Source organism: Amblyomma americanum, chromosome 2, assembly GCF_052857255.1.
Source record: "Amblyomma americanum isolate KBUSLIRL-KWMA chromosome 2, ASM5285725v1, whole genome shotgun sequence".
NCBI lineage: Eukaryota > Metazoa > Arthropoda > Arachnida > Ixodida > Ixodidae > Amblyomma > Amblyomma americanum.
Window position 1 is genome coordinate 52,039,983 of NC_135498.1, and position 22,951 is coordinate 52,062,933.

At 46.5% G+C, this 22,951-nt stretch overlaps 1 protein-coding gene across 4 annotated transcripts in view; it reads left to right on the forward strand.

Annotated features, from left to right (window-relative positions):
• Nucleotides 1–22,951, forward strand: part of Usp32 (Ubiquitin specific protease 32) — a 58,781-nt gene that overhangs the window by 34,298 nt on the left and 1,532 nt on the right. For 2 of the 4 annotated variants that reach the window (XM_077654321.1, XM_077654322.1), the window contains exons 22-31: nt 1,548–1,823; nt 2,153–2,442; nt 6,491–6,705; nt 11,081–11,296; nt 11,417–11,607; nt 13,122–13,208; nt 14,615–14,735; nt 19,323–19,514; nt 19,753–20,214; nt 21,464–21,556. In XM_077654321.1, coding sequence (XP_077510447.1) covers nt 1,548–1,823; nt 2,153–2,442; nt 6,491–6,705; nt 11,081–11,296; nt 11,417–11,607; nt 13,122–13,208; nt 14,615–14,735; nt 19,323–19,514; nt 19,753–20,214; nt 21,464–21,556 — 2,143 coding nt within the window. The remainder of the gene's footprint in view (nt 1–1,547; nt 1,824–2,152; nt 2,443–6,490; nt 6,706–11,080; nt 11,297–11,416; nt 11,608–13,121; nt 13,209–14,614; nt 14,736–19,322; nt 19,515–19,752; nt 20,215–21,463; nt 21,557–22,951) is intronic. The other 2 variants (XM_077654323.1, XM_077654324.1) reach the window with 1 other exon arrangement.

Here is a 22,951-nt window from a genome sequence, read left to right on the forward strand (position 1 = left end):
GACCTGATTTGCAAGTCACTGGCCTTTTATTTTTTTTTTTCACCAGAAAGCATCTCTCTGTTCTAGGGCTGCTGCATGTTTCACTTGCTTCCTTTGCCATGGTCCTTCCATTCTTCTTATGCTCTGAAACTGCGTGCTCATCACCTACTATTTATAGTTTGTGCTGTGGAGCCTTTTCACACTTCACAGTGCTGCTTGTGGGGAGGCTGCACTGTTACAGCGCCGCACTGTGAAGAGGGCCGTTAAGGCCTATGTCGTTGTGCAGCAGTTCTGTTTTCATATTCCTGACAGTGTGCATGCAGTAAAGCAGCTGTCAGAACTGCAGAAAATTATCAGTAAAAATATACCATATTTATACGATTGTAAGTCGCCCCAATATTACATTTCAGAAAAAGAAAAAATAGCTTTGAGGTCGTTTAAGCGTGGCCTTTAACAATAGAATGCGATAGCGTTAATTACCCTGTGGCCGCCGCTTATTGCCAGCCGCTATCGGCTGCCGCATGCAGGTGTGCCCGTGGGCACATTACGAAACTAAAATGTATTAGTCACTGGACTACTCATCTACTCTTGCGCCATAGTCCTCACTAGTGCTGCCATTGTGGTCACTGCTGCGATTCTAATGTTGTCGTGCGGCGCAATCCCCCAATTCGCATACAGCCGCATCACGTAATCGCGTGGAACAGCTGAAAATTTTGCCTCACTGCAGCTGCCACACCTGTATTACCCGTTGGGAACGTCAAACTTGCGGCCCGGCGCGCAGTTGTTCATTTCTTCGGCGTAAAGAATGTGGGGAGGGGGTTTGCTGCTTAGTGACAGCAGCCATTGGCCGCCTTGCATGGGGTGGGGATGCCGGTTCTGCGCGTTGACATAGCAGCTGCTCAAGGCCAGCACCAAGAGTGATGCGACGAAGCTGCGTAGCAAAAATGTAACCACCCTGTGTCATGCCTGATATCTCGTTTCTCTCCTTTATTTATAGTGCCATGCTTTGGTTTCGATTGCAAGTTGACCTCCTCCCCACTTCGCTTTTTCAAATTTTGTAAAAATAGGTAGACTTACAATCGTGTAAACACGGTAAATTTACTATTACGCGAATGGTTTTTGTCAGATTTTGCAGGGTTATTCTTTAATTTGGACTTTCAGATAATTTGGACATTTCTCCTGGCCCCTTGAAGTCTGAATTTATTAGGTTTTTGCTGTATCTGCAGTGCATTCATTGCAACCACCAGCTGCCATGAATGCTTCTTTGTTGTTAATCTCAATTTTTCATTTTTAGACAGTTCCATGCATGCCCTTAGATGTTTTAGAACAACTCGTGTGCATTTGCAGTGACTTGCTTTTTTGAATCTTCGACTGATGTACTTGCCTACTAGGCTTGCAGTGTTTAGAATGGTTTGCTTTAGAAACGCTAGATAATGCAGTTAAATCCACAGTGGTTTTCATTGTGACACCTCACTGCAGCAAGTACTACTACTGTGTGGTGGGCAGGCATTGGATTTTAAATCCCCCCTTTTCCTCTTCTTATTTTCTCATTTCATTTTGCTTGACAGGGTCCAGGACAAGCCTTACGTAGAACTGAAGGACAGTGCGGGGCGCCCTGACGATGAAGTTGCACGCGAAGCCTGGGAGAATCACGTATTGCGTAACCGGTCGGTCGTTGTGGACCTGTTCCATGGCCAGCTGCAGTCGACAGTGACCTGCAAGGTGTGCGGCAACACCAGTGTCCGGTTCGACCCCTTCAATTTCCTCTCACTGCCGCTTCCCATGGAGAGCTGCGTGCACATAGAAGTTGTCGTGGTGCGGCTAGATGGCAGCGTGCCCATCAGGTGTGTGTGGTACTTTATTTTTTCCTCATTTAGAATGTGAAATATACATATGTGAAAGTGAGTGAAGGAAATATCTTTCATGCACCGATTTTAGAGAGCACAGCTGAGAACCTCACTTTGTTGTACAGAGACGCTGGCGTCAATGTGGATGTTATTAGGAATGCATTGAAGCCAATAAAGCAAAACGGCAACCTGCCTACTTTGAAAGCGGTTCGTGGTTGCATTCTGGAGTGATCACGAGGCTAAAGTTCAGTTGGTATGGAAGCTTTAATCCAAGTGAACAGTGCTCAGAACAGACACGCATTTGCTTTTTTTTTCCCTTTCCACAGGTATGGTCTGCAGCTGAACCCGGACGAGCGGTACCTGGCAGTGAAGCAGCAGCTGGCTCCGCTCTGTGGGCTGGCCCCACAGCAGCTGCTTCTGGCCGAAGTATGGGGTGCCGTGGTGCGTGCCCTGCTGCCGGATGAGCGCCGGGTGCAGGCCACAGCAGGTGGTGTGGGCCTGTACGCCTACCAAGTAGCCCCACCCCTGGAGAGTGACGAGGGTGGTGCTTCAACTGGGGCACCCCACGTGCGGGAACCACAGACACTCACCCAGATCCAGAGGATGGTGGTCACTTGTGAGTATTGGTTCCAGTTCTTATCGCGGCTGTTCTCTCCTTGCATGTGGGCTGTGCTGTGCTTTGTGGCACTTGTAGGGTTTTAAGCGGGTACCACACATGAAAAGAATTATAAATAGAAAAGTGGCTACAAGAATTTGACGAGTAGTGGTGCCTGATCCTTCATGGCACCTGCAAGTTGGAGCTGACAGCTGGCTGCTGCAGAGTCGGAGTTAAGGCATTGTCTTACGGTGTCAGCAGGGCTCTAAAATTGTGGTACAGTGCTCTCTCTCCATCTCTGTCTCCTGCAACGGCAGTGCTCATTTGTCAAGAGGTTCATGTGCAGCTATCTTTGTCTACAGGGCGTTTCAGCAAAGCCCACCAGCAGTATTTAAGTAGGCAGGCTACACAAAGGATAAGAGCCAACCAAATCCGACTGGTAGTTCTTGTGACAGCATTTATTGTGGGTTGTGTAAATTTTAGGGAATTCTTCATAGTGGAGCCGCTTTCAAGCAAGGGAGGTAATTGTGGTTGATATGGAGCTCTAAGCTGCCATATGGCTACAAAGGAAAGCGATGGATGTTTTCCAAGCCTGTGCAGCTAGTTTTCAATTGTTGAGATTTGAAGGGACTTTGCAGTGTTTCTTTGCCAGCTCTGTGGCTGCACTGTGGTTTCGCTGTGCAGTCGAACCTCTCAATAACGGAACCGGCGGGGAAGGAAAACTTTTTCCTTCTTGCGAGAATTTCGCTCTCACGAAAATGGACAAAGAAGCACACCCAGTACTTTCCAGAACCAAAATTTATTGAAAAAGGTCTCTTGTATTGCTCTGCTTCACATTGCTGTGTAGGATCTTCACGACTCGAGTTTCGCAGCTTGATAAGCTATGCACAGCTTCGTCGTCGTCGTGGTCGCCGAGAAAAGTCTGGATAACATCAAAAGCGTCAAGCACATCACGCGAGCTTACTTGCCTTCTTTGTGCTTGGTTTTCACCATCCTCGTCGTCACTGTCCTCATTTCCTTTGCGCACACTGTCGATAATAGCGTCATCGCTGAATTCCTCATGCACAATCAAGACGGCGTCCACACACAAAAAGTCATCCAGTTCAACAGCGTCTGGCACCATTGCATCGACACTGCGAAGCGCGTCCCATGCTTCGGTTAGTGGTTGCAGATCGTCACCTGCTTGCAGGATACTCGCTTCCGGTTCTGCCAAGGCATGCTGACCAGCTGCGAAACCGGCTTGCCTGAAGCGGTTCTGGACAAGGGTGGCCGAAGTAGCAATCCACACCCTGGAAATTTCGCATTTCAAGTGCCATGAAAAGATCAATTTCCGTCAGTAGCTTCATTTCGATGTTTAACAACATCCGCCGGATGAGTCTTTCCCGGTACGCAGACTTGACTCTCTTAATAACCCCTTGGTCAAGAGGTTGAATAACGGATGTGCAGTTCGGAGAAAAAAAAATCAAGCGGACGCCGTCATGACAACGTCTTCGATGTGGTGGGCACTGCAGTTATCCAAAAAAAGGCAGACTGATCTGCCCTGCTTCTGCATATCTGCATCAAAGGCTTCCAGCCAGCTGGAGAATATTGCGCGCGTCATCCAAGCTTTCTGGCTAGCAGTGTACTCGACCGGAAGCCTTCGGTTACCTTTAAAGCACCGTGACGCCTTGCTCCGGCCGATCACGAGGAGGGGACACTTGTCGGATCCGTCCATGTTTGAGCACAAAAGAATGGTCACCCGCTTTTTGCTCAGCTTGCCGCCATGGCATTTTTGTCCCTTCAGGTCGAGCATTTTCGATGGCAACATTTCATAGAAAACACCAGTTTCATCCGCATGATAAATTTCGGAAGGCTCGTATTCGTCCATTATGCTTTCGTAACTTTTCTGCACCCAGGACGATGCTGCTTCAGCGTCGACGCTTGCATACTCCCCCGAAAACACCTTGACGACGATGCAGTGCCGTGCTTTAAATCGGCTTAGCCATCTGGCGGCGCTCACCTTAATGGGGGAGCCTGGTCTTGACAAAAAAAATTTTATTAATGAAGTCACAGTTAAGAAACCTTCAGGGAACATGTATTTTTATGTGCCGATTCTAAATATGTCATTTAATTTCATGTAAAACAATTACTTGGGCACTTATGTAATTTTTATGCATGTATGTTGTGAAGAGTTTTGAAAAAAATTTGCTGCAGAAAACTTGATGGTATGTATGCCATTGGGTTCTCTTGATACTAAGGAATGCAAAGAGGGTAAAATTGTCTTCCTGCCTATCATAGAACTTAAGTTATAGCGTTTTAAAGTTGTCGCTTCAGAAATGCGAATAAAAGTGTGTACAGTAAAACCTCGTTAATTCGATATCGCTTAATTCGAACTTCCGGTTAATTAGAACTGACGGCCGGGTCCCGGCAAAGCCCTGTGTATTTCAATGGGTCAAAACTCCCGATAATTAGAATATGCCGGTATCCACGTCGGTTAATTCGAACTAGGCGCCGATGGCTGGCATTACTCCTCGCATATAGAAGTCACCTCGTAGCAAATACAATGCGCTGAAAATTTTAAAAAATGCAGATTGATGAGAAAAAAAGTAAGCCAGCACGCATGTCAGCACGCACGAGGTGAGACGTGAATTTCGTTGCCCGAACCAACCCTCCGGTGCATGCCGTAGCAGGTTTTCGCTGCCGGAGCGTCGAAGCATTGGCTTGTCTATTTTTGGCTGACGCGCGGTCACGCGGGTAGCCACCCTACCGCGGGCGCCGCCTATGCTCCGGCCACGGTGGCTCCGGCGCAAGCCGTTGCAGCAGGTCAACTAAAGGACTACCTTGCCGATTACTCGCTCAGCGATGTGTTCAATGCAGATGAAACCGCGCTTTAAGTTGCTGCCGAACAAGACTGTCAGTTACAAAGGCGACACGTGTTCAGGCGGGAAGAGAAGCAAGGAAAGAGTGACGGTGTTGGTGTGCGCAAACGCGACTGGCACGGAACGGTGCCGCTTGCTAGTTATAGGCAAAGCAGCGAGGCTTCGCTGCTTTAAAGGGCTAAAAACTCTCCCTGTTGATTATACTTTCAACAGAAAGTCGTGGATGACGAAAACTTGCTCTTTTAACAGGAGGCAGCATATTTCCGACAGGCCAAAAAAAAAAAAAAAACACTGGACACCAGCAAGTCACGGGCGAATTCGGCCTGCACGAGGCGTGGTAGCAAAAAGAAAAACAAGGGTTCGTTGTTCTGCCTAGATGCTTCCCCGGTTGGCCGGCGGTGTCGTCACGTGAAACGTCACGTGCGTGCGTAGTTGCCAACAGATGGGCAAGCGAAAACCCGCTTTCAGTGAACAAAAAAAAAAAATCTCGTTGCTATGATCATCATTACCGAACTGGCAGAAAGTAAACAGCAATGGCCGTGCCGGTGCTTGTTGGCAGAAATGAATGGCCCCGACTTGTCGGATGAGTGTGCTGCTGCAGCTTTGCCACTTCTCTGTTCCCAACTGGCTGATGTGCAGAAAAAAAAATGGCTGTGGTTTAGCTCTGGTTAAACTTGGAGTGACTCGATAGCTACAGCTGGTCGAGTGGAACTCGCTCAGTCAAATTGCAAAGTCAGTCTTTCGCCGCTCCGCTTCGCTGGGTGTTCCTTCTTCATCTTCGTCCCTGGACGTGGAGTCATTCCACTCGGTTTCACCGGCGCGGTGCGCCGCCGGCAACTGCTCCGCACCACGTGACCGTGGCGGCGCCGCCACGCTGAAGGCTTGAAATGCTAGCGTAATGTAGCTATCGCTACAAAATGTTGCAGATCACTACCTCAAACTTTCGTTAATTCGGGACTGCATTTTAAAAACTCTTCGCTGTTGAGAGGGAGCAAATGCATTGAACTCTATGGAAGTTTGCTGGGGGCGCCACAATTTTTTGTTGCCGCAAAAATTTCGTTCTTGAGGGCTTTCGTTATTGTTGGGTTCGACTGTAGTGGACGTCAATTGGGGTTGTCTTCATCACTTGGAAATCTCGTTGGTGCACTTGCTCATTGGACACAAAGGGTGGAGAAGCTTGATACTAGTGCATGTGCCGCATTGTGGTGCAGGTGTGAACGGCCCGCACAGCAGCAAGCCGCTGGTGAATGGCAGTGTTCCGTCGGGTGATGGCCTGGGGCTGTGTGGGTCGCCCATGGAGCTGGGCTCGGTGGCGGGTGCCGGAGAGGCCCCCTCCTCCTGCCAGGTGACCACCACCGCAACGTTCTTTTGCTGCAGCAGACGGGGTGGCAGCCGGTGTGGCCCCCGTGGGGCCGTAAGCAGGGTCGTAAGTGCAGCCTCGAGACACAGCGCGCGCCAAGGCTCACCCATGTGTCCGTGTGCGTGTCTGTGCGCAACAGCCAATCCCCTCTGTGCGTGCGCACCTTCCTTGCATACGTACCTCAAGTGTGCATAGTGGTGCTCCTCACGTTCACTTTTGTGGCCATCAGTTTGGTGTCCGTCACCTGCTGCCCCCCCACTTGCTGCCGCTGCTGCCGTGGCTGCTGCTCATCCTTTTTTTTTATTCTTTCTTTCTTGCCTTTCGTGTTGCCACTGCTGTTGATGTTGCTGCCTGTTTTTTCCGACACTGTGGCGTCTCTTATTAAGCTCTGTTTGATATTAAGTCTGACTGGTTGTGACAAATTTTGCTAAGGTTCCTGTGTTACACAAAACCTTGGAAAACTTTGTGTTCATTGAGTTCTTTTATGCAGACTCCTTTCTTTATCACTAGTTAGTAGCACATATAGCATGCCAGGTTCCTTGGGGCTTCACAGAACTGCTGAAATAAAAACGTGAGAGCATTTGCAAATGTTGGTCACAGGACAGTTTTTAGCTCTCTTACGCTCTGAAAGATTCCAGGATTTGAGCATAAAAAGGTTTGTGCAGATTGAGTTTGTTGTGGAGCACAACAAGGTATATATACACATGCAGTCACTGGTGCAGGTGCCATTGTTCAAGTTAGAGGCACACTATGTCAGAGGAGCAGGAAAAGCAAGCTTATCACATACAACTTAGGCAGTATTCATATGCGCCAGTGGTGCTTAAATTGTGCACTGTGGACTTTCCATAATATCGCATTATGGATTTTCCTGAAATTAAAGTTTCAAAAAGGGGGTGCGCAAATTTCATGAACACATCCTAAAAGACTCTACAAAGGTCGTAACGAGCAGTGTGCACGACATATTGCCATGTATGAGTCGACCCCGCAACTCACGCCCCTCACTGGTCAAAACAAAAAAAAAAAGTTGTCGAAATCAAAATCGGCTTGTAGCCCCTCCTCCCTTTCTTGCCCACCCCAGACCCATATCATTCGCAAAGCCAGCTGTCAAAGGCTGGAGATAACAAGGCGACAAAGCAGCAGCCTTGCATGGGCCCGGCTGAGTAGCGGCAAAGAGATCAGCCAACGGTTCGGTAGTTTAGAATTCTGGCACAACGTATTGTATTTACTCGTGTATAACCCGCACCCCTAACTTTGAACTCCACGGAAAAAAAAAAACCTCTCATATAACTCTCACGTTTACCTAAAAAAAAAAAAATGAGCACTACAAAGATACAACTGCACACTCAGTGATCATTTCATTTTCAGAACATTTATTCAAACGACCGCCACCACCATGTCACTAGTTATCCAATTCTCAATCGTCGCTGCTCTCACTGCTGCCATCCGAGGCTTCATCGCCACTCTCAAAGACTTGGTCATCCTCAGAACCATCCAAGATGTTACTGACGGCACATTTTTTAAAGCTTTTACGCACCAAGTGGGCCAGCATCTCTTTCCACGCATTCATGATCCACTGGCACAGCAATGGAATATCGGGCCTTTGCACGCATCCCATCGGTGTGAGGGCGTAACTCATGACGCTTAGTGTCGGGCGGTTTCGCGTACTACACCCCAGTTTTCAATGTTCGCCTGCTTTGTTTAAACCAGGCGAACATTGAAAACTGGGCTGTAGTACGCGAAACAGCGCCTGACACTAGGCAAAGCAATGCTTGCTGTAGAAAACGTGGCCAGTGGCGTGGGGAAGAATAAACAGACTATGAATGTGGATTTGGCTATGGTTGGCCCCTATCGGCTTGACAAGAGTCAATGATGATTGGGATGGTGGACTGCACGGGCAGGCCGCCGTGCATTGCCGTGAAGCTGACCCCCCCCCCCCCCCCCAAAGAAAAATTTGCAGATAACCCGCACCCCCACATTTTAAACCCGTTTTTTTTTTTTTTAGATTTTGGTGCAGGTTATAGTACGTGAGTAAAATACGGTACGCTCCGGAGGCTACCGGAAGTGTGCTCTCGCAGCCACTCATACAGGAAACGACCACCGGCACGAGCGAGCCGGGTAAACTGCGCACAGTTGACTTTTTTTTTTTTTTTTTTACCGGAACCAATTTACAAAGGAATTACTAACAATTTTGACACCAGTCGCTCACATTTCGCTGTCACACCGATCTTCCCAAACCTGCCCTGCGTGCACCCGTGTGCATGCTGGTGTGCTTGCGCAGCAGGGAGCGCAAAATATGAAATTAAATTTTTTTTTTTAATGAATTCAGGTAGTAAATTAGGGCTGCACAAAGAGCGTGTGTAAGTATGCTACGATGGTCCAAATGAATGTTGACATTTGCATGATTTTAGGTAATTGGACCTTAACAGTGATACACTAAGACCTCGATAATTTGAACTCTGTTAATTCGAAGAATTTCTGTGGTTCCAAACTTTATGATGTAAATTTGGCTTTGATAGCAATTCGAAGTGGCAGCCTGCATCAGTCCAATTTGAAAATTGATGGGATGGGATGCTCAGTCCCGGTTTCACCGCAAACCGGTGAAGCTTTGGTCCCTTGGAGCTTCTGAGGCAGCGTTGTAGAGCAGTTCCAATGCTTGGTATGCGAAGTGCCCTAGCCCCAGTACTTTCTGCAAAAAAAGAAAGTCTACGGTACAGCTTGGGGACCGCCAAAACGCGAACTTCCAACGCAGCTGTGAATGTGCGGAGTAATGTGCTCTCGACGGTTTGTCAAGGTACGGCCGGATTGGAGGCAGTGGTGCGTGCACTCATTGTTCTTCTCCAACCCTACCATGGTCAAGACAGCATCTAGTGGAGGCACAGTCATCAAAGCAGCTCCCATCCCTAGCGGTGTCAGTGCACATCCTGCAACGCAGTCATTCTGCTGACTGTGTGCAGCGCCAGCCGGCGCCATTTCTTTGGGTTGTGTCCTGTGGTTAGGGATAATTTGCCAGCATCTGGTTACTTTAAATACCATTGTGTATAAGTCGACCTTTCTTCAGAAAAACTACGATCAGCGATTGGATGGTCGAAATATATGTGGAGCCGACCTATTTGCAGGGTCTAAGGTAGTTTTGGACGAGTGGCGTGTAGTACACGCCCCATGCCGCTGCCCATTCCCGGCAGGACGCACAAGGCTCCATGTGTCACTAAAAAAAAAGTCATTCATTCATTTGCAGGTCGGTTCTGCTAAAGACAAATTGAAATTGCGCACCATTTATGCGGCTCGTTTTAACTGGTGGTCACGACTTCTTTAGACGAGCGGTAGGCAGCGCGAGACCAAACTTTTCATTTACTCTGACACTCCCCAGGACATGCGTCGTGCCGGAAGCTGGAAATGCAGAGCTGTTTGCAGTTCGCTTTACCGCTAGTTAGTCAGGCTGCAGGCAAGTGTGGAAGGCAAGGTGGAGTGCTGTTTCTTTTTTGTTTTTGTTTTTTTTTGCTTTTATCTTCACTGGCTTCTGACTCCTGGCCTTTTGTGATAAAATCGTTACATGTTTACTGCTCAGAGTTGCGCACATACCATGGTGCCTATTCCTTGGAATTTTGTATACAAAACAAGTGCGGTGGCGGGACGAAGCGCCGACACTGACCCAGCAGTATACAGTAATCGCAAAGCTGGCCCAATAAAGGTCACTTGTTCCCATAATGAAATTTGTCTGGATGCCATTCTTATGTGTGGTTTGTTAATTCGAAAACTATGTTACTTCAAATATTTTCCACTGTCCCAATGACTTCGAATTAATGAGGCTTTACTGTATGTTGTACTAAGTAATGATTTTCAGATATTGCTATTGTTTCCACTATCAGTGCTTAGCTCAGCGCTTCTCTGATATGAGAATGCAATGACTCATGGCACTTTGATTGCATTTGACTGTGTGTTGGGATGCTAATTTCGGCCTCGAAGGTGTTGCCAAAGTTTTTTTAGATCTTCCAAACAAATTAGTCACGGCTTAAATTGTCACCCTTTGTGAAACAAACCCTTGTTAAACCGTGGCATTGCCCCTGTCTATGTCTATAGCAGTATCAAGACTCTCAGTGGATATGTGGTGTCTCACTCTCATCAGAAAATGTTAATTTAATCCCTGAAAACAATATCCTGAGACCCGAAATAGTGTGAACAGTTTACTTGGGAAGCATCGCACTCCTCGGTGCTACTCTTGTCTGCCCTAACTTGGCCCACCCTCACTCAAGCACACTGTTATCTGACAGCAGTGTGTAGAAACTGCAGTGCAATTTGCACTTTTTTTATTGCTGTGCTAGAAGTAACAATCTCTTCATTCATGATTTGACATCATCCATCTGACTCTTGCACCCTAGTCACTTTAACTGTCACTACTGGAAGGCTTCTCTGTGATAACTGATGGTTATTTCTCACTGACCAGGGACAAATGGCAGGGAACGAGGGCCTGCCTGAGCGGCCAGACACCCCAGGTTCAACATCGTCGGGAAGTGCCGCCAACTCAGGATCCTGGAATGGGGTGGGATCCTACCCGGAACTGCCATCTGGCATGAGCTCTAGCCTTACAAGCAATTGCTCAGCAGCTGACCTGTCTGAGCTTCCGCGGAGAAACTTTGTTGTTGCCTACCATCGAAAGATGGTGAGTACCCTTGTGGATAAAAGGCTTCAGATTGCAGTTTTCCTTCCAAATGTAGAAGTTTTTGTTGTTCGAAACCTTGCTCTCCTCTGAATTAAACGTGTGTGGCTCCATCTGTTGCAGATGCGGCAGGACGTGTACTTCCTGTCGTCCCAGAAGACACGGCCAACGCTGTTTGGCCTACCTCTGGTGTTGCCTTGTCACGAAGGCACAAGCCGGCAGGACCTGTATCGGCTTGTCTGGACACAAGTCGCACGACTCGTCTCCCCACTGCCACCCTCTGAAGCCACTGTGCCCAACCATGCGCAGGACTGGTGAGTGTCAGTTGATGAAGTGCATGTACTACCAAGGTGAAAAGAGTCCAAGATGTGGGAGCAGTTGTTGAGGCACGTAGGTTGCGAGTGCATGCAAGCGGAGTGTGCACACCAATTGCCCTTTCCAATGTCCAAGCCAGCTTTCACTGTTGCAAGCGGTAGAAGCACACTTCAAAGACACGCCGAGGCGGAAGAACATTGATCAATCACTAACTTTCATCTGGCTTTATTTGCGCATCAGACCAGCAAATATAAAGTAAAAAAAGGTGTGCACAGAAAGAAATGAGACGATTGACACACTTTCACTTGCACTGCTCGGTAAAGATCAATTTGGATTAAAGCAGTTTAGCCATGCGCTCAATACATTAGCCGATACATTCGCTGCCTTTCTTACAGGATAGCCTTCTAATAAATATGCCATTAGTATCTCTGTGGCACTCTTGAAGTCTGAATTGATGCTTCTCGAGTGGTTACTTTTATGCTTTGGCTGCCTCGAGTGCTGCACTGATTGGGGGCAGTCACATGCTCTGAAGTTTGCATTATCTCTTTGTGTTTAACTCTACACTCACCGTCAGAAGTTTATGGACGGCTACTTTTTTGAAGAAATTCAACTTCTGGCATCCGAACTGTACTGCTTGAGACATAATGCTGCACTGTGTAGTACGCACAGTAACAGTTAGACTGCATATATTTATTCCATGATGCATGGGAAGGTGGCGATGAAATTAAAATTCTTTTGCTAATAACACCTTCCATAAACATTTCACTGTGGGTGTACATGGAACCATCGCGTGCGGCTATCAGCATACCTTTCTGGCACCAGCAAAGGAAAGTAAGTCACTGGTGTGAGGTTTAGCAGTGTTACGAGGACATAGTTGTAGGCCACTTGGTCAGACGTTCCTGCTTCCATCCTGTGTTGTTTGCAGTTTTTCGTTGCTGTAATCATTGAGGAAAAAGTAGGCTTCAACCACACAAGCCTGTAAAGGGGTGTTATATTGGTGTCGACATGGTTCTATTGGTGTTGAAGAAGGTGTTTGTAACACTACGTAGTTATCCTGAAAGAGAACCTCTGACTGAACACAGGACCCCTGAACACAAGACCTCTGCATACAAAAACATGTGTAGTGTTTGAAAGGTCAATGCATGTTGTAAGGAGCTCTGAAAGGAAACTGGTGTAGGCTATGGCTGCTGATCTCTAAGCGTCGCTAGCAGCTATTCAGTGCAGTCACGAACTGCAACAGTAAATTGGGGGGCATTTGAAAAACTCTCCAAGTATCTGGAGCATTGAACCAAAGACCAGGATAGTGCTGATGCATGGGATATTAAGAGTGTTATATTAAATATCTCCTAAGCACAAAAATTGTAATGAATATGAAGTGATGGGTTCAGCAGTATTTACAAGCTTTACAGTTCGGGGCACTTGTATGCATGTGGAGGAGTGTAAACTGTGGTCATGTTTGCGGAATATCTGTGATAGCTTGATTCTGATGTCTTGTTTACTGATTTTGTTCTAGTGATGATAGTCTTGGATATGAGTACCCATTCACATTGAAGGCTGTGCATAAGGATGGATTGATGTGTGCCTGGTGCCCCTGGTACAAGTAAGTGTGCTCACAGCCTGTACCATTTTGTAGCATTTTGTTTTTTTGCAGCTTCATATCCCACGTGCTGTATTTTTATGCCTACAACTTGTGTGCACAGCTACTACTTACATTGGCTATAAGGACAATAAGCTCCATACTCTCATTGGGAGTGTTGATTATGATTATGGATTTTTATGGCGAAAGGGCATCTGTGGCCAAAGAGCGCCATTGCACAAGGCGTTTTCGATTTCTCAAGGTGGGGTCAAAGAGTGTTCAGTATAAGCTCCTTGTAGTTCTGCTTTGCTTTGCACCGCAATACAGTTGCAGCTCATTAACTCGTGACTTCAGTACCAGCGCAGATAGAAAGAAGGGACGGGATCGGACACAATAGTAAAGATCGCTATCTTCTACCTGCTCTGCCTCAGAAGTCATGTTTAACCAACTGGCCAACAAGCATCAGTCATTAACTCAATATGTTGAAACGCAAGAAATTTGATTTAGTGCATTTCTGACTAAGCCTAAAAGAAAGAAAAATAAAACTAGTAGCAGTAAAACTTTGTTGCACCAGCACGTTGCAATTTATTTACATAGAACAGAATTTCCCAAGTACAGTGTTCAACCAATTTTTCATACTTAAAGGGAGTGGGAAAAAGGTTCGCTCCAGTGACTATAGCATTACGGATGGCTCTGTGACACTCTCAGAATAATTGAGTTATTTTAATTTCTGGAAACTTAATTGGTGACTGTACCAATCAATGCAAGTTTTTGTGATTCATGGTGGGGTGGCTAATGCTTTCTAGTGGGCATATGAGCAGCCCTCTGATGCTACTGCTATCTGTGTAGTAGAACCCTGCTCTAGTAAACTCGAAGATACGGTAGAACCCCGTTTCAGTAAACTCTGATATAGTAAAGTGAAGCTGCTGTCCCATTTCGCCTTCCATAGATGACTGTGCATTTTTTTTTCCAGATAGAGTTAAGATTTTTTTTTTTCGAAGAAACGGCTGTAGTAAAGAGTGTCTGGCCGTGGCGATGTACTTCCCACGGAAGGATGATATCACGAGGCAAATACACACAGACTGTGCTCATTGAGATAGCTTCACCACCAAGGTAGAGGGCCGCGAGGAGAAGCCAACTTTTCGAAAACATTGAGGCCGTCAAAGTCGACAAATTATCCAGAGGTGCACTGGCTACTTGATTGTCTGGCATGATCTACATCACAAATTTCTGGACAGAATAAAAACTGTAAACCGGGTTTTGAAACAAACCAGTTACAAGTTATTGAACTTTTGTAGCTTCTAAACATTATCATAGGTTGTTTATCCACTCTTGTTATGTCGGGTTGTACTCATGTTCTTGACGTATGTGAACCGCTTAGATATATTTGTGGAGGCACGAGTGTACATTTTAGTATTCCTTTTCCCCAGATTTTGCCGTGGCTGCCCAATAGACTGTGATGATGCAGACTTCAACTTCAGCTCTTTGTACCTGTCCATTGACTGGGATCCAACTGCATTACACCTTAGGTACCAAGCTTCACAGGAAAGGGTGAGTTCGTGCGATATTCCAGCATTACTGTGTGGTGCAAAACAGTGTCCTCAGAGTTACCATTTTATGAATTGCAGAAGCTGTGTGAGATTTAGTTATATTACAAAGACTTTGCATTTCATTTCTGTGTTGTAACCTGGCTTTGCAAGAAGGCAGCTGTGGAAGTTCTTAACTGCTCCTGAAACCTGCTACGTCAGAACCCCACTGTCATATTTTTAAAAGTGACCAGGAAAAAAAAACATACCAGCCTGGAAGCGTGCATGTACAAAATTTATTTATTTATTTTATTTATTTTTTCCTCAAAGGTTCCTTTCGGGACATTACATGAGGGGTGGGGATAACACGGCAAAAAATATTATACATTAATGAAAAATGGACAAAAACTATGTTGATGAATAGGCTTCCTCGATAGTGGTCTTGAACAGTCGATGATTCATGATGGTGGCCACTTCGGCGGAGAGGTTATTCCAGTCACGGGCAGTTTTTAAGAAAAATGATTGCTGGAATGTGGTGGTATGTGCACGTTCAGGGTAAACAGCGTTCGGGTGGTTATGGCGGGAAATGCAATGCACACGTGGAATTAATCTGTTGGCTTCTGGAAAGTTGTGAAAGAACTTATGAAATAAGCAGAGACGTGCTGCGTTCCGACGGGTGACTAGCGTAGGCAACTGCAATCGTGATTTCAGACCTGAGATGCTGGTATGATAGGAGTAGACAGATGAGATGAACCTGGCGGCACGATTCTGAACTGACTCAATGGTATTAATTAGGTTAATCTGATGGGGATCCCAGACAGAATGAGCATATTCAAGTTTAGGTCTGACGAAAGTCTTGTAAGCGAGCGATTTGAGAGAACTTGGTGCTAGAGCAAGGTTGCGCCGAAGATATCTAAGGACACTTTTTGCAGAGTTAGTTATGTTGGTGACATGGAGAGTCCAAGGTAGATCATGAGAGATATGGACGCCTAAGTATTTGTAATGATTGACCGAAGAAATTGGGCAGTTATTAATAGTGTACACTGGCTGTACATTGTTGTCTGCTGCGGCTTTATTATTATTATTTCTAGCCGGGGAAACATGCTTCTCTGGATTTTGCAAGGCTTTGTGGCTCTTGCAATTGTCGCATGCACAGAATGTCTTAAACACCCTGCAACGGCTGTCTGTCTGCCTGAGCAGCTGTTGGAAGGGAAGGAGCATTGAAGATGAGAGGTTACCTCTTGGTCTTTGCGAGCGTCGTTGCCCATGGAAAGTAGCTGTTCTTACTTCGCATGGTGCGTGCATTTGTTGGCGGCATGACCTGCGGTCACATCGCACTGTCTGGTATAGTGATGTACAGTGACTCTCTGCTGTGATGCGACGTAGTGTGAATATGGCGAAAGCATGGCTGTGGCTCGTATAAAGCCTAACGCTATTGCTTGCATGCAGAAAAATGGGCAGCGGCAAAGTTCGCAATTTTTAAAGCCGGTTTTTCCGCCGAGGACCATTTTCCAGGTCCTGCCGAGTCCGAAAATCGGTCAGCGACTGTGTTTAGTGTCCTCGTGGAATTTGTGGATTCTTTGTTCTCAGTTTGCGGAATTTGAAAATTTCCGCCACAGAAACTGCAGGCAGGGATTAGATTTTTACCCTTTGTTTACTTGTGTGACGCCACGCTTGCTACTGGGCATGGGATTTTCGAAAGAACTAGATGCATACAATGTAATCCACTTATAACGATACCAGATATAACGATATATCACTTATAACGATCAAATTCTTTAGATTAATCAATTCTCCCATTGCCCCTATGTAAAAATAAACCGTATATAACGATACAATTATCGGTGAAATAACAGATACAACGCTAAGATTCTGGCTGCCCGGAAGGTGTTTTCCACCAAAATTTGTCTGAAAGTTTGACAAAAATAAAATACTGTAAAGCGAATGACGCAAAAACTCCGCAAATGAACCTGTGTGGCAAAATTCATGGAGGAGCATTGGTTACAGCCCTGGGAACCAATTAGTCGCAGTCGCTGGAGGGAGGAGCTTGCTTGGCCGCCGCACACAAACATATAGTTTCCGCTTGTGTGTGTGTGTTCATGAACTGGGTAACTCACCCCCCCCCCCCCCCCCCCCAACACCACCACTATTGTCATTGACATGGTTGAGAATTTACTTTTTTTTTTAAAGCATCAGCTTTTCCTGAAAGTTCCCCATTTCACGCAGACCTTGGCAGTGCGCCAAGATGCTGTGGGCTGATAACATCGCAGCATGTTTGTTTTGATTGATAGAAGCTCCGGAGGGGGTGAGGGTGGCTCTCTCAGCGAACTTGGCAGAGCGCCAAGACTCTGTGCGTCCTTGACAGGAGCAGGCAGGTGGCAGAACTTGGCAGAGCGCCAAGATGCTGTGCGTCCTTGACAGGAGCAGACAGGTGGCAGAACTTGGCAGAGCGCCAAGATGCTGTGCGTCCTTGACAGGAGCAGGCAGGCGGCAGTGGCCCCATAGGGTAATACCTACATGCATGGCGGAATACGTGCGTGTGCTCTTATTGCTTTTTTTTTGCCGGTCCAGATATAACTATAATCAGTTATAACGATCGGATTTTTCGGTTTTCTCAGTATCGTTATAAGTGGATTGCACTGTATTACACTTTTAGTTAGATGTATGCAGTGGCTCTGCGGGTAACGAATACACACACACAGAATGCATGTATCTCGCTTCATCTTGCAAGTGTATGCACACTACAGTGCATACACTTGCATACAGAAAACTGAAAAATCTGATCTTTATAACTGATTATCGTTATACCTGGACTGGCAAAAAAAAAATTGGCTATGGTTTAGCTCTGGTTAAACCTGGAGTGACGCGAGAGCTGGGCGTTCCTCCTTCACCTTCGTCCCTGGACGTGGATTCACTCTCCTCCTCTCCACTCCCCCCACTCGGTTTCATCGGTGCGCCACGCCGCTGGCAGCAGCAGCTGCTCCGCACCACGTGACCAGTCACGGCGCCGCCATGGAGCTGAAGGGGTGCCACGCTGAAGGCTCGAAGTGCTAGCGTAATGTAGCTCTCGCTACAGAACATACCCATGTATTTGCCCATGCATGTAGCCACCACCACCGGTGCTCCTGTCAAGGGTGCACAGCATCTTGGTACTCTGTCAAGTTTGCCGAGTGAACCACCCCCACCCCCTCTGGAGCTCCCGTCAAAAGATAAACACGTGGCGATGTCACCAGCGCACCTCATCTTGGAGTGCTGTCAAGGACTGCGCTGTAGACAGCGCGAAACGGGGAAAGTGGGGAACGCACAAGAAAAGCGAACACTTAAAAATAAAGTAAATTCTCAACCATCTCAGGCGGAAACTATGTTTGTGTGAGATAGCATTGTGTGGAAACGGCCAAAGAAGCGATTGTGACGACGATAGCATTTGGCTCTGAAGGCCGTAGGCAACGCTCCCTCACGGATTTCGCCACACCGGTCTGTTTGCAGACCGCTTCAAAGTATTTTATTTTCTATCAAACTTTCAGACAAATTTTGGTGGAAAACACCATCTGGGCGGCCAGAATCCTATTGTTGTATCCGTTATTTCGCTGATAATTGTATCATTATATACGGTTTATTTTTGCATAGGGACAATGGGAGAATTAATAAATTTAAAGAATTTGATTGTTATAAGCGATATATCGTTATATCTGGTATCACTGTGCGCACTTCTGGCACATTATGCGATGCATTGACGAGGTAGCGACATGCTGCTCGCCCGCTTCAGAGTAAATACATGTCGCCGCTGCATTCTTTGATGCCATGGCTCACTCTAAATGGTGGCACTCATTTTTGTTTCGCACGCTGTCACCCACATGTCAAGGTGTAAGCAACAACTAGCCCTTGTTTTTCAGATATGGCAATTTTCAAGCTCTTAGGCCTAACTATATGCAGTGTACGTTTGTCATAGCAACGACGCCTGACAAAGCAGTTATCCAGCTTTTTGGCAGCTTTTATATTTTCTCCTCTGTGCATAATTTTTCTTGGAACAAAAATGTCTCGTGATGCACGCACCCACCCATGTCATCAATAAAAACTGATAAAAGTTTATTCAACCGAGTGCTATGTGCTTTGACTTTGTCAGTAGATGGCAACATTGTATGCACATGCACTTGAGGGACATTATGGCACGGCAAACTGAAAGTGTTTTGTTTGTGGCGTTTGCAGCACACGCAGCGCAGTGAGTGATGTGTACGCAAACTAAAAGTGTCAATTGTGAACGAAGCATTCCGCTTATTGATGAGGTCATGTCAGTTTGTTTTGTTGTTTTCTCAGAGGCTTTGGTATGCTTCGGCATTGAGACAACACACAGCACACAAGCACTGACAACCTTTTCCTCTGCCCTTCTGTCCCGTCCGGCTTTCCCTATGCCGTCACACACCTAGTCCTCTCCTGCATTTATTCTTGCAACTGCAAGGTTTACGCGTATCCTACTGTGACACTGCCTGCAACTGGGTCTGTAACGGACACCTTCACTGCTGCACAGTTTGAACAGCTTTCAGATTCTGCTTTCCTCGGTGCCACCTTTAGAGGGGGACTGTTTGTGAACTTTTTCTAAACTTCTGTTGTGTAGGTCTTCAACGACCATCCAAGTGTGGAGCGCACGCGGCAGCAGAAGGTGGAGCCCATCAGCGTGCACGACTGCCTGGCGGCCTTCACAAAGGAGGAGCAACTCGGTGACCGGGAGAAGTACTACTGCTCACATTGCAAGCAGCATCAGCTGGCCACCAAAAAGCTGCAGATTTACCGGCTGCCCCCCATTTTGGTGAGCACTCACAATCCCGCATGTGCTAGATGTGTGTTTGATGGTTGCTCAGTGCAGAGTAGCGAGGAGTGACTTCTGAGTATTTGTTGCTGACATAACCAGCATGTCTGCTGGGCAGTGAGCAATACCGCCTGAATGTGTATCCACAAGTACGCCTTATGTACTCAGCCACAGCTATGCCATAACCTGCTTCACCGTTGTCAGGCTGTTGTGGCCCTGCTTCTTACGCTTGTTGCAGATCATCCACCTGAAGCGCTTTCAGCTGCTCAATGGCAAGTGGGTCAAGTCACAGAAGATTGTGCGCTTCCCCTTCAAGGATTTTGACCCAACCGACTACCTGTCGCCAGTGCCACGCAAGGCAGCGCTCAGCTTCCGCCGCTCTCAGCAGGCCCATCCCACGGCCTCCCCCCTAGTCAAGCGGTTGAACCCTGAGCCGCCCTCACGGTCGAGCGTGGCCAGCCCCATCCGGGGCCGACCGGATGTTGCCGAGCTTCGGTCAGGCTTCTCTTCAAATGCCCAACAACCGCAGCAGCAGTTGACAATGGTGGCTTCAACAGGACCATGGCCCCGCAATGGAGTGCCACTGTGTAATGGTAGCGTGGATGCTGGCGGTGGCGGTGAGCCTCAGGACCACCACAAGCATCGGCTGCACCCAGGCTACAGTCCGCTTGACCTCAAGTACCAGATGTATGCCTTAGCGGTGAGCAAAAGTCTTGTTGCGTGACCTTGGTGTAGATGTCCCTTTTCACAGCATGAGCTGGTGCATGAACTTCACCCGGTATACTAGTAAATGTGCTTAGTTTGCTCCGCACATGGTGACAAACCCTAGCTTGATGGGCTGTTCACCAGAAGAGTACCTTCCAAGGCAGTGCTGCGCTTTCTCAGATGTTCATTGTCCCAATTTTTTGTTGTTGAAGGGTATGCTTTCAATTGGGTACCTAAAAAAAATTAGTAGGTTATTCAATTTTTCAATTCAATTTATTTTCCCATGTACACATGGTGAGGGTCAAGGGAAAAAGCCAGAAATTGTGGCTTGACATGCCCCTCAGCCCCTACATTGCCAAGGACATTGCATCGGTTTCAAAACAAAACTTCAATATTGAACCGCACAACCTTCCTTTGTCAGCCTCAGAGATTCGTGGTGTCCATGGAGTAAGGAAAATTCCTCCAAGGTGGCATCTCTTGTCCTATGATGTCATGAAGCTTGTACTTGAGAGATTGGCCTGTGGCAGCGATACCTGTATTTTGGTTCTTGCTATTTTCTACCTTACAAGAGCTTTGTTTTCAGTAAGAGTGGCGTCTTTGTGATCAGGAGCTGGTATTCTAACGATACAAGCCAACTTCAATTTCTCCTCCGTGTCCCTTTAAGCTAAGTGGGGTAGTGGTAGTGACAGATGTGTGCTGCATGTGTTGTAATTCACAATGTTGTAGCAGAAATACGAGTAAATGTACGAATTATACGAGTATACATATAAGTAAATACGGTCCTTTTATAAGTTCCATGGAGTTTACTCAAGTGTCCCTTTAAAAATGCATAAGCCTGCATCAGAAGACATCATGTGCACTTGCACCATCTGCAGTTCGCACCTGTACCATCTTCTAGAGGCTTTCAGTCATGGTAGTAATTTGATGCTCTCCTGGAATGGGTTCAAAATGGGACTGCACTTACTGTCTGCAGGGCTGGTGTGCCACTGTGTATGCCATAAAGCGGGTACGCAAAAGCTTTTATACCTTTCAAATCTAGTTGGGAGTGGCATCAACATACGTTTCATCTTTTTTTGTGTTTGCACTCAACGGAACTGTTGCAACTTTGAACTCTTTCCCAGCATTACCGCGATTGTTTCTTTTGATTATGTGCCAAATACTGTCAGACCTTGCTGCTTGTGCATTGCTTAAAATACAGGTGCATTGTGATCAGCATTGAGATACTTTGTTCCCCTCTCTTGCAGTGTCACACAGGCATTCTGGGCGGAGGGCATTATGTTTCTTATGCCTGTAACCCAAACAACAAGTGGTATTGCTACAATGATAGCAGTTGCAAGGTGAGTTGTTTGATGGGTATCAATTATGCAGTTGTAGTATCAGTATCAGATACACAGTTGTTGGCGCTGCCCAAGTTTACAACGATGTCTGCAGGATTGGTGTGTGTGTTGGACACAGAATTTCAGTGGGCAAACAAGTAGTTCAAATTTTTGTAAAACAACTTTTGTGTGTGTGTGCATTGGCACGTCTAGTGTAGCAAGTGAAATAATGTGCTTTGTCGCCTTTTAGCTCCTGCATTAATAGTTTGCATTGTCATTTCATATGCACTGAGCGTTATTTTTCTTTGACAGCAACTTCACCTCACATCTTAAGGTGCTTCTCAAAGCTGCTTTCACTCCAACAGTTCAGCTGTGGTAGATTTCCTTAGATGCTGATGGAGAGGCTTAGATCCGTGCATGCGTTGGTGTTTGTAAATACCTTGTAGAGGTTGGAACTAGGGCAGGGGGTTCTCAGTCTGGTTTCCATAGAAAATTTTGGGTTCCTTGGGGTGTGTTTTGGGTCCCCCGAGTACGTACCATATTCACATAAATATAACGCTTTTTTTTTTTGGTAGTTTATCAGTTTCAGAACGCTTTACGCATTTTAGTCAGAACTTTAAGGTGTGAATCTAACGCAGTTTCTTTTGTTATTCCTGCTGATGAAGTTAGCTATAGCGACCTTCACCTCGATAATCGCTAGCAGCTAGGAGAAGCCATGTTTTTGACTACCTTGGAGCCACGCGATGCGCATGGGGAAGAAGGTGGTTATGAGCTTAGAAAGAAGGTGATGCAGGCCTTTTAAAAAGAGATGGCGCATAAAGATTTAAGCAGTGTAGGTGGTGGTGGAAAAAACTTTATTGTTGTGCAGAGCGGACCCCTCTCGGTAGGGAAACAGAAAGGACGAACAGGCTCGGAACTGGGCAACATGAAATGCTAAACAGATTGGCGGTGACAGTGGCAGCTTCTGCATGGGACGCTGCATGCGCTAACACGTCGAGCGCTTTGCTGCGCTTGCTGTTGTTGTGTGCATTTCTGCAGCGCTGACTGAAATAATACCAATGTATCCATACCGATGTATTCTGGTGTGCAGTGTCCATTTTTTTTTCTGTGCCCTCGGCTGTAGTTAGCTTGAACAGGCTAAGATCACATTATAGTCATGATATTTAATTTTCGTGAGGTCTCAAGCTCCCCCCTCGCATTATATCATTTATGGTCATGTTATATACATGCAAATACAGTACATGAGTGCATGCCTCAATCCCTACGTTTGCTGTGCTCACATTATTTTGATACTAATCATATTGTGATTGCATACAGCAGCCGAGTGTTTGATTATACAGCCAGTCATTTTTAATGCAATTTAAAGGTATTTTTAAGGAGCAGTGGGGAAGGGACAAAAGCCAAGACATGCAGGAT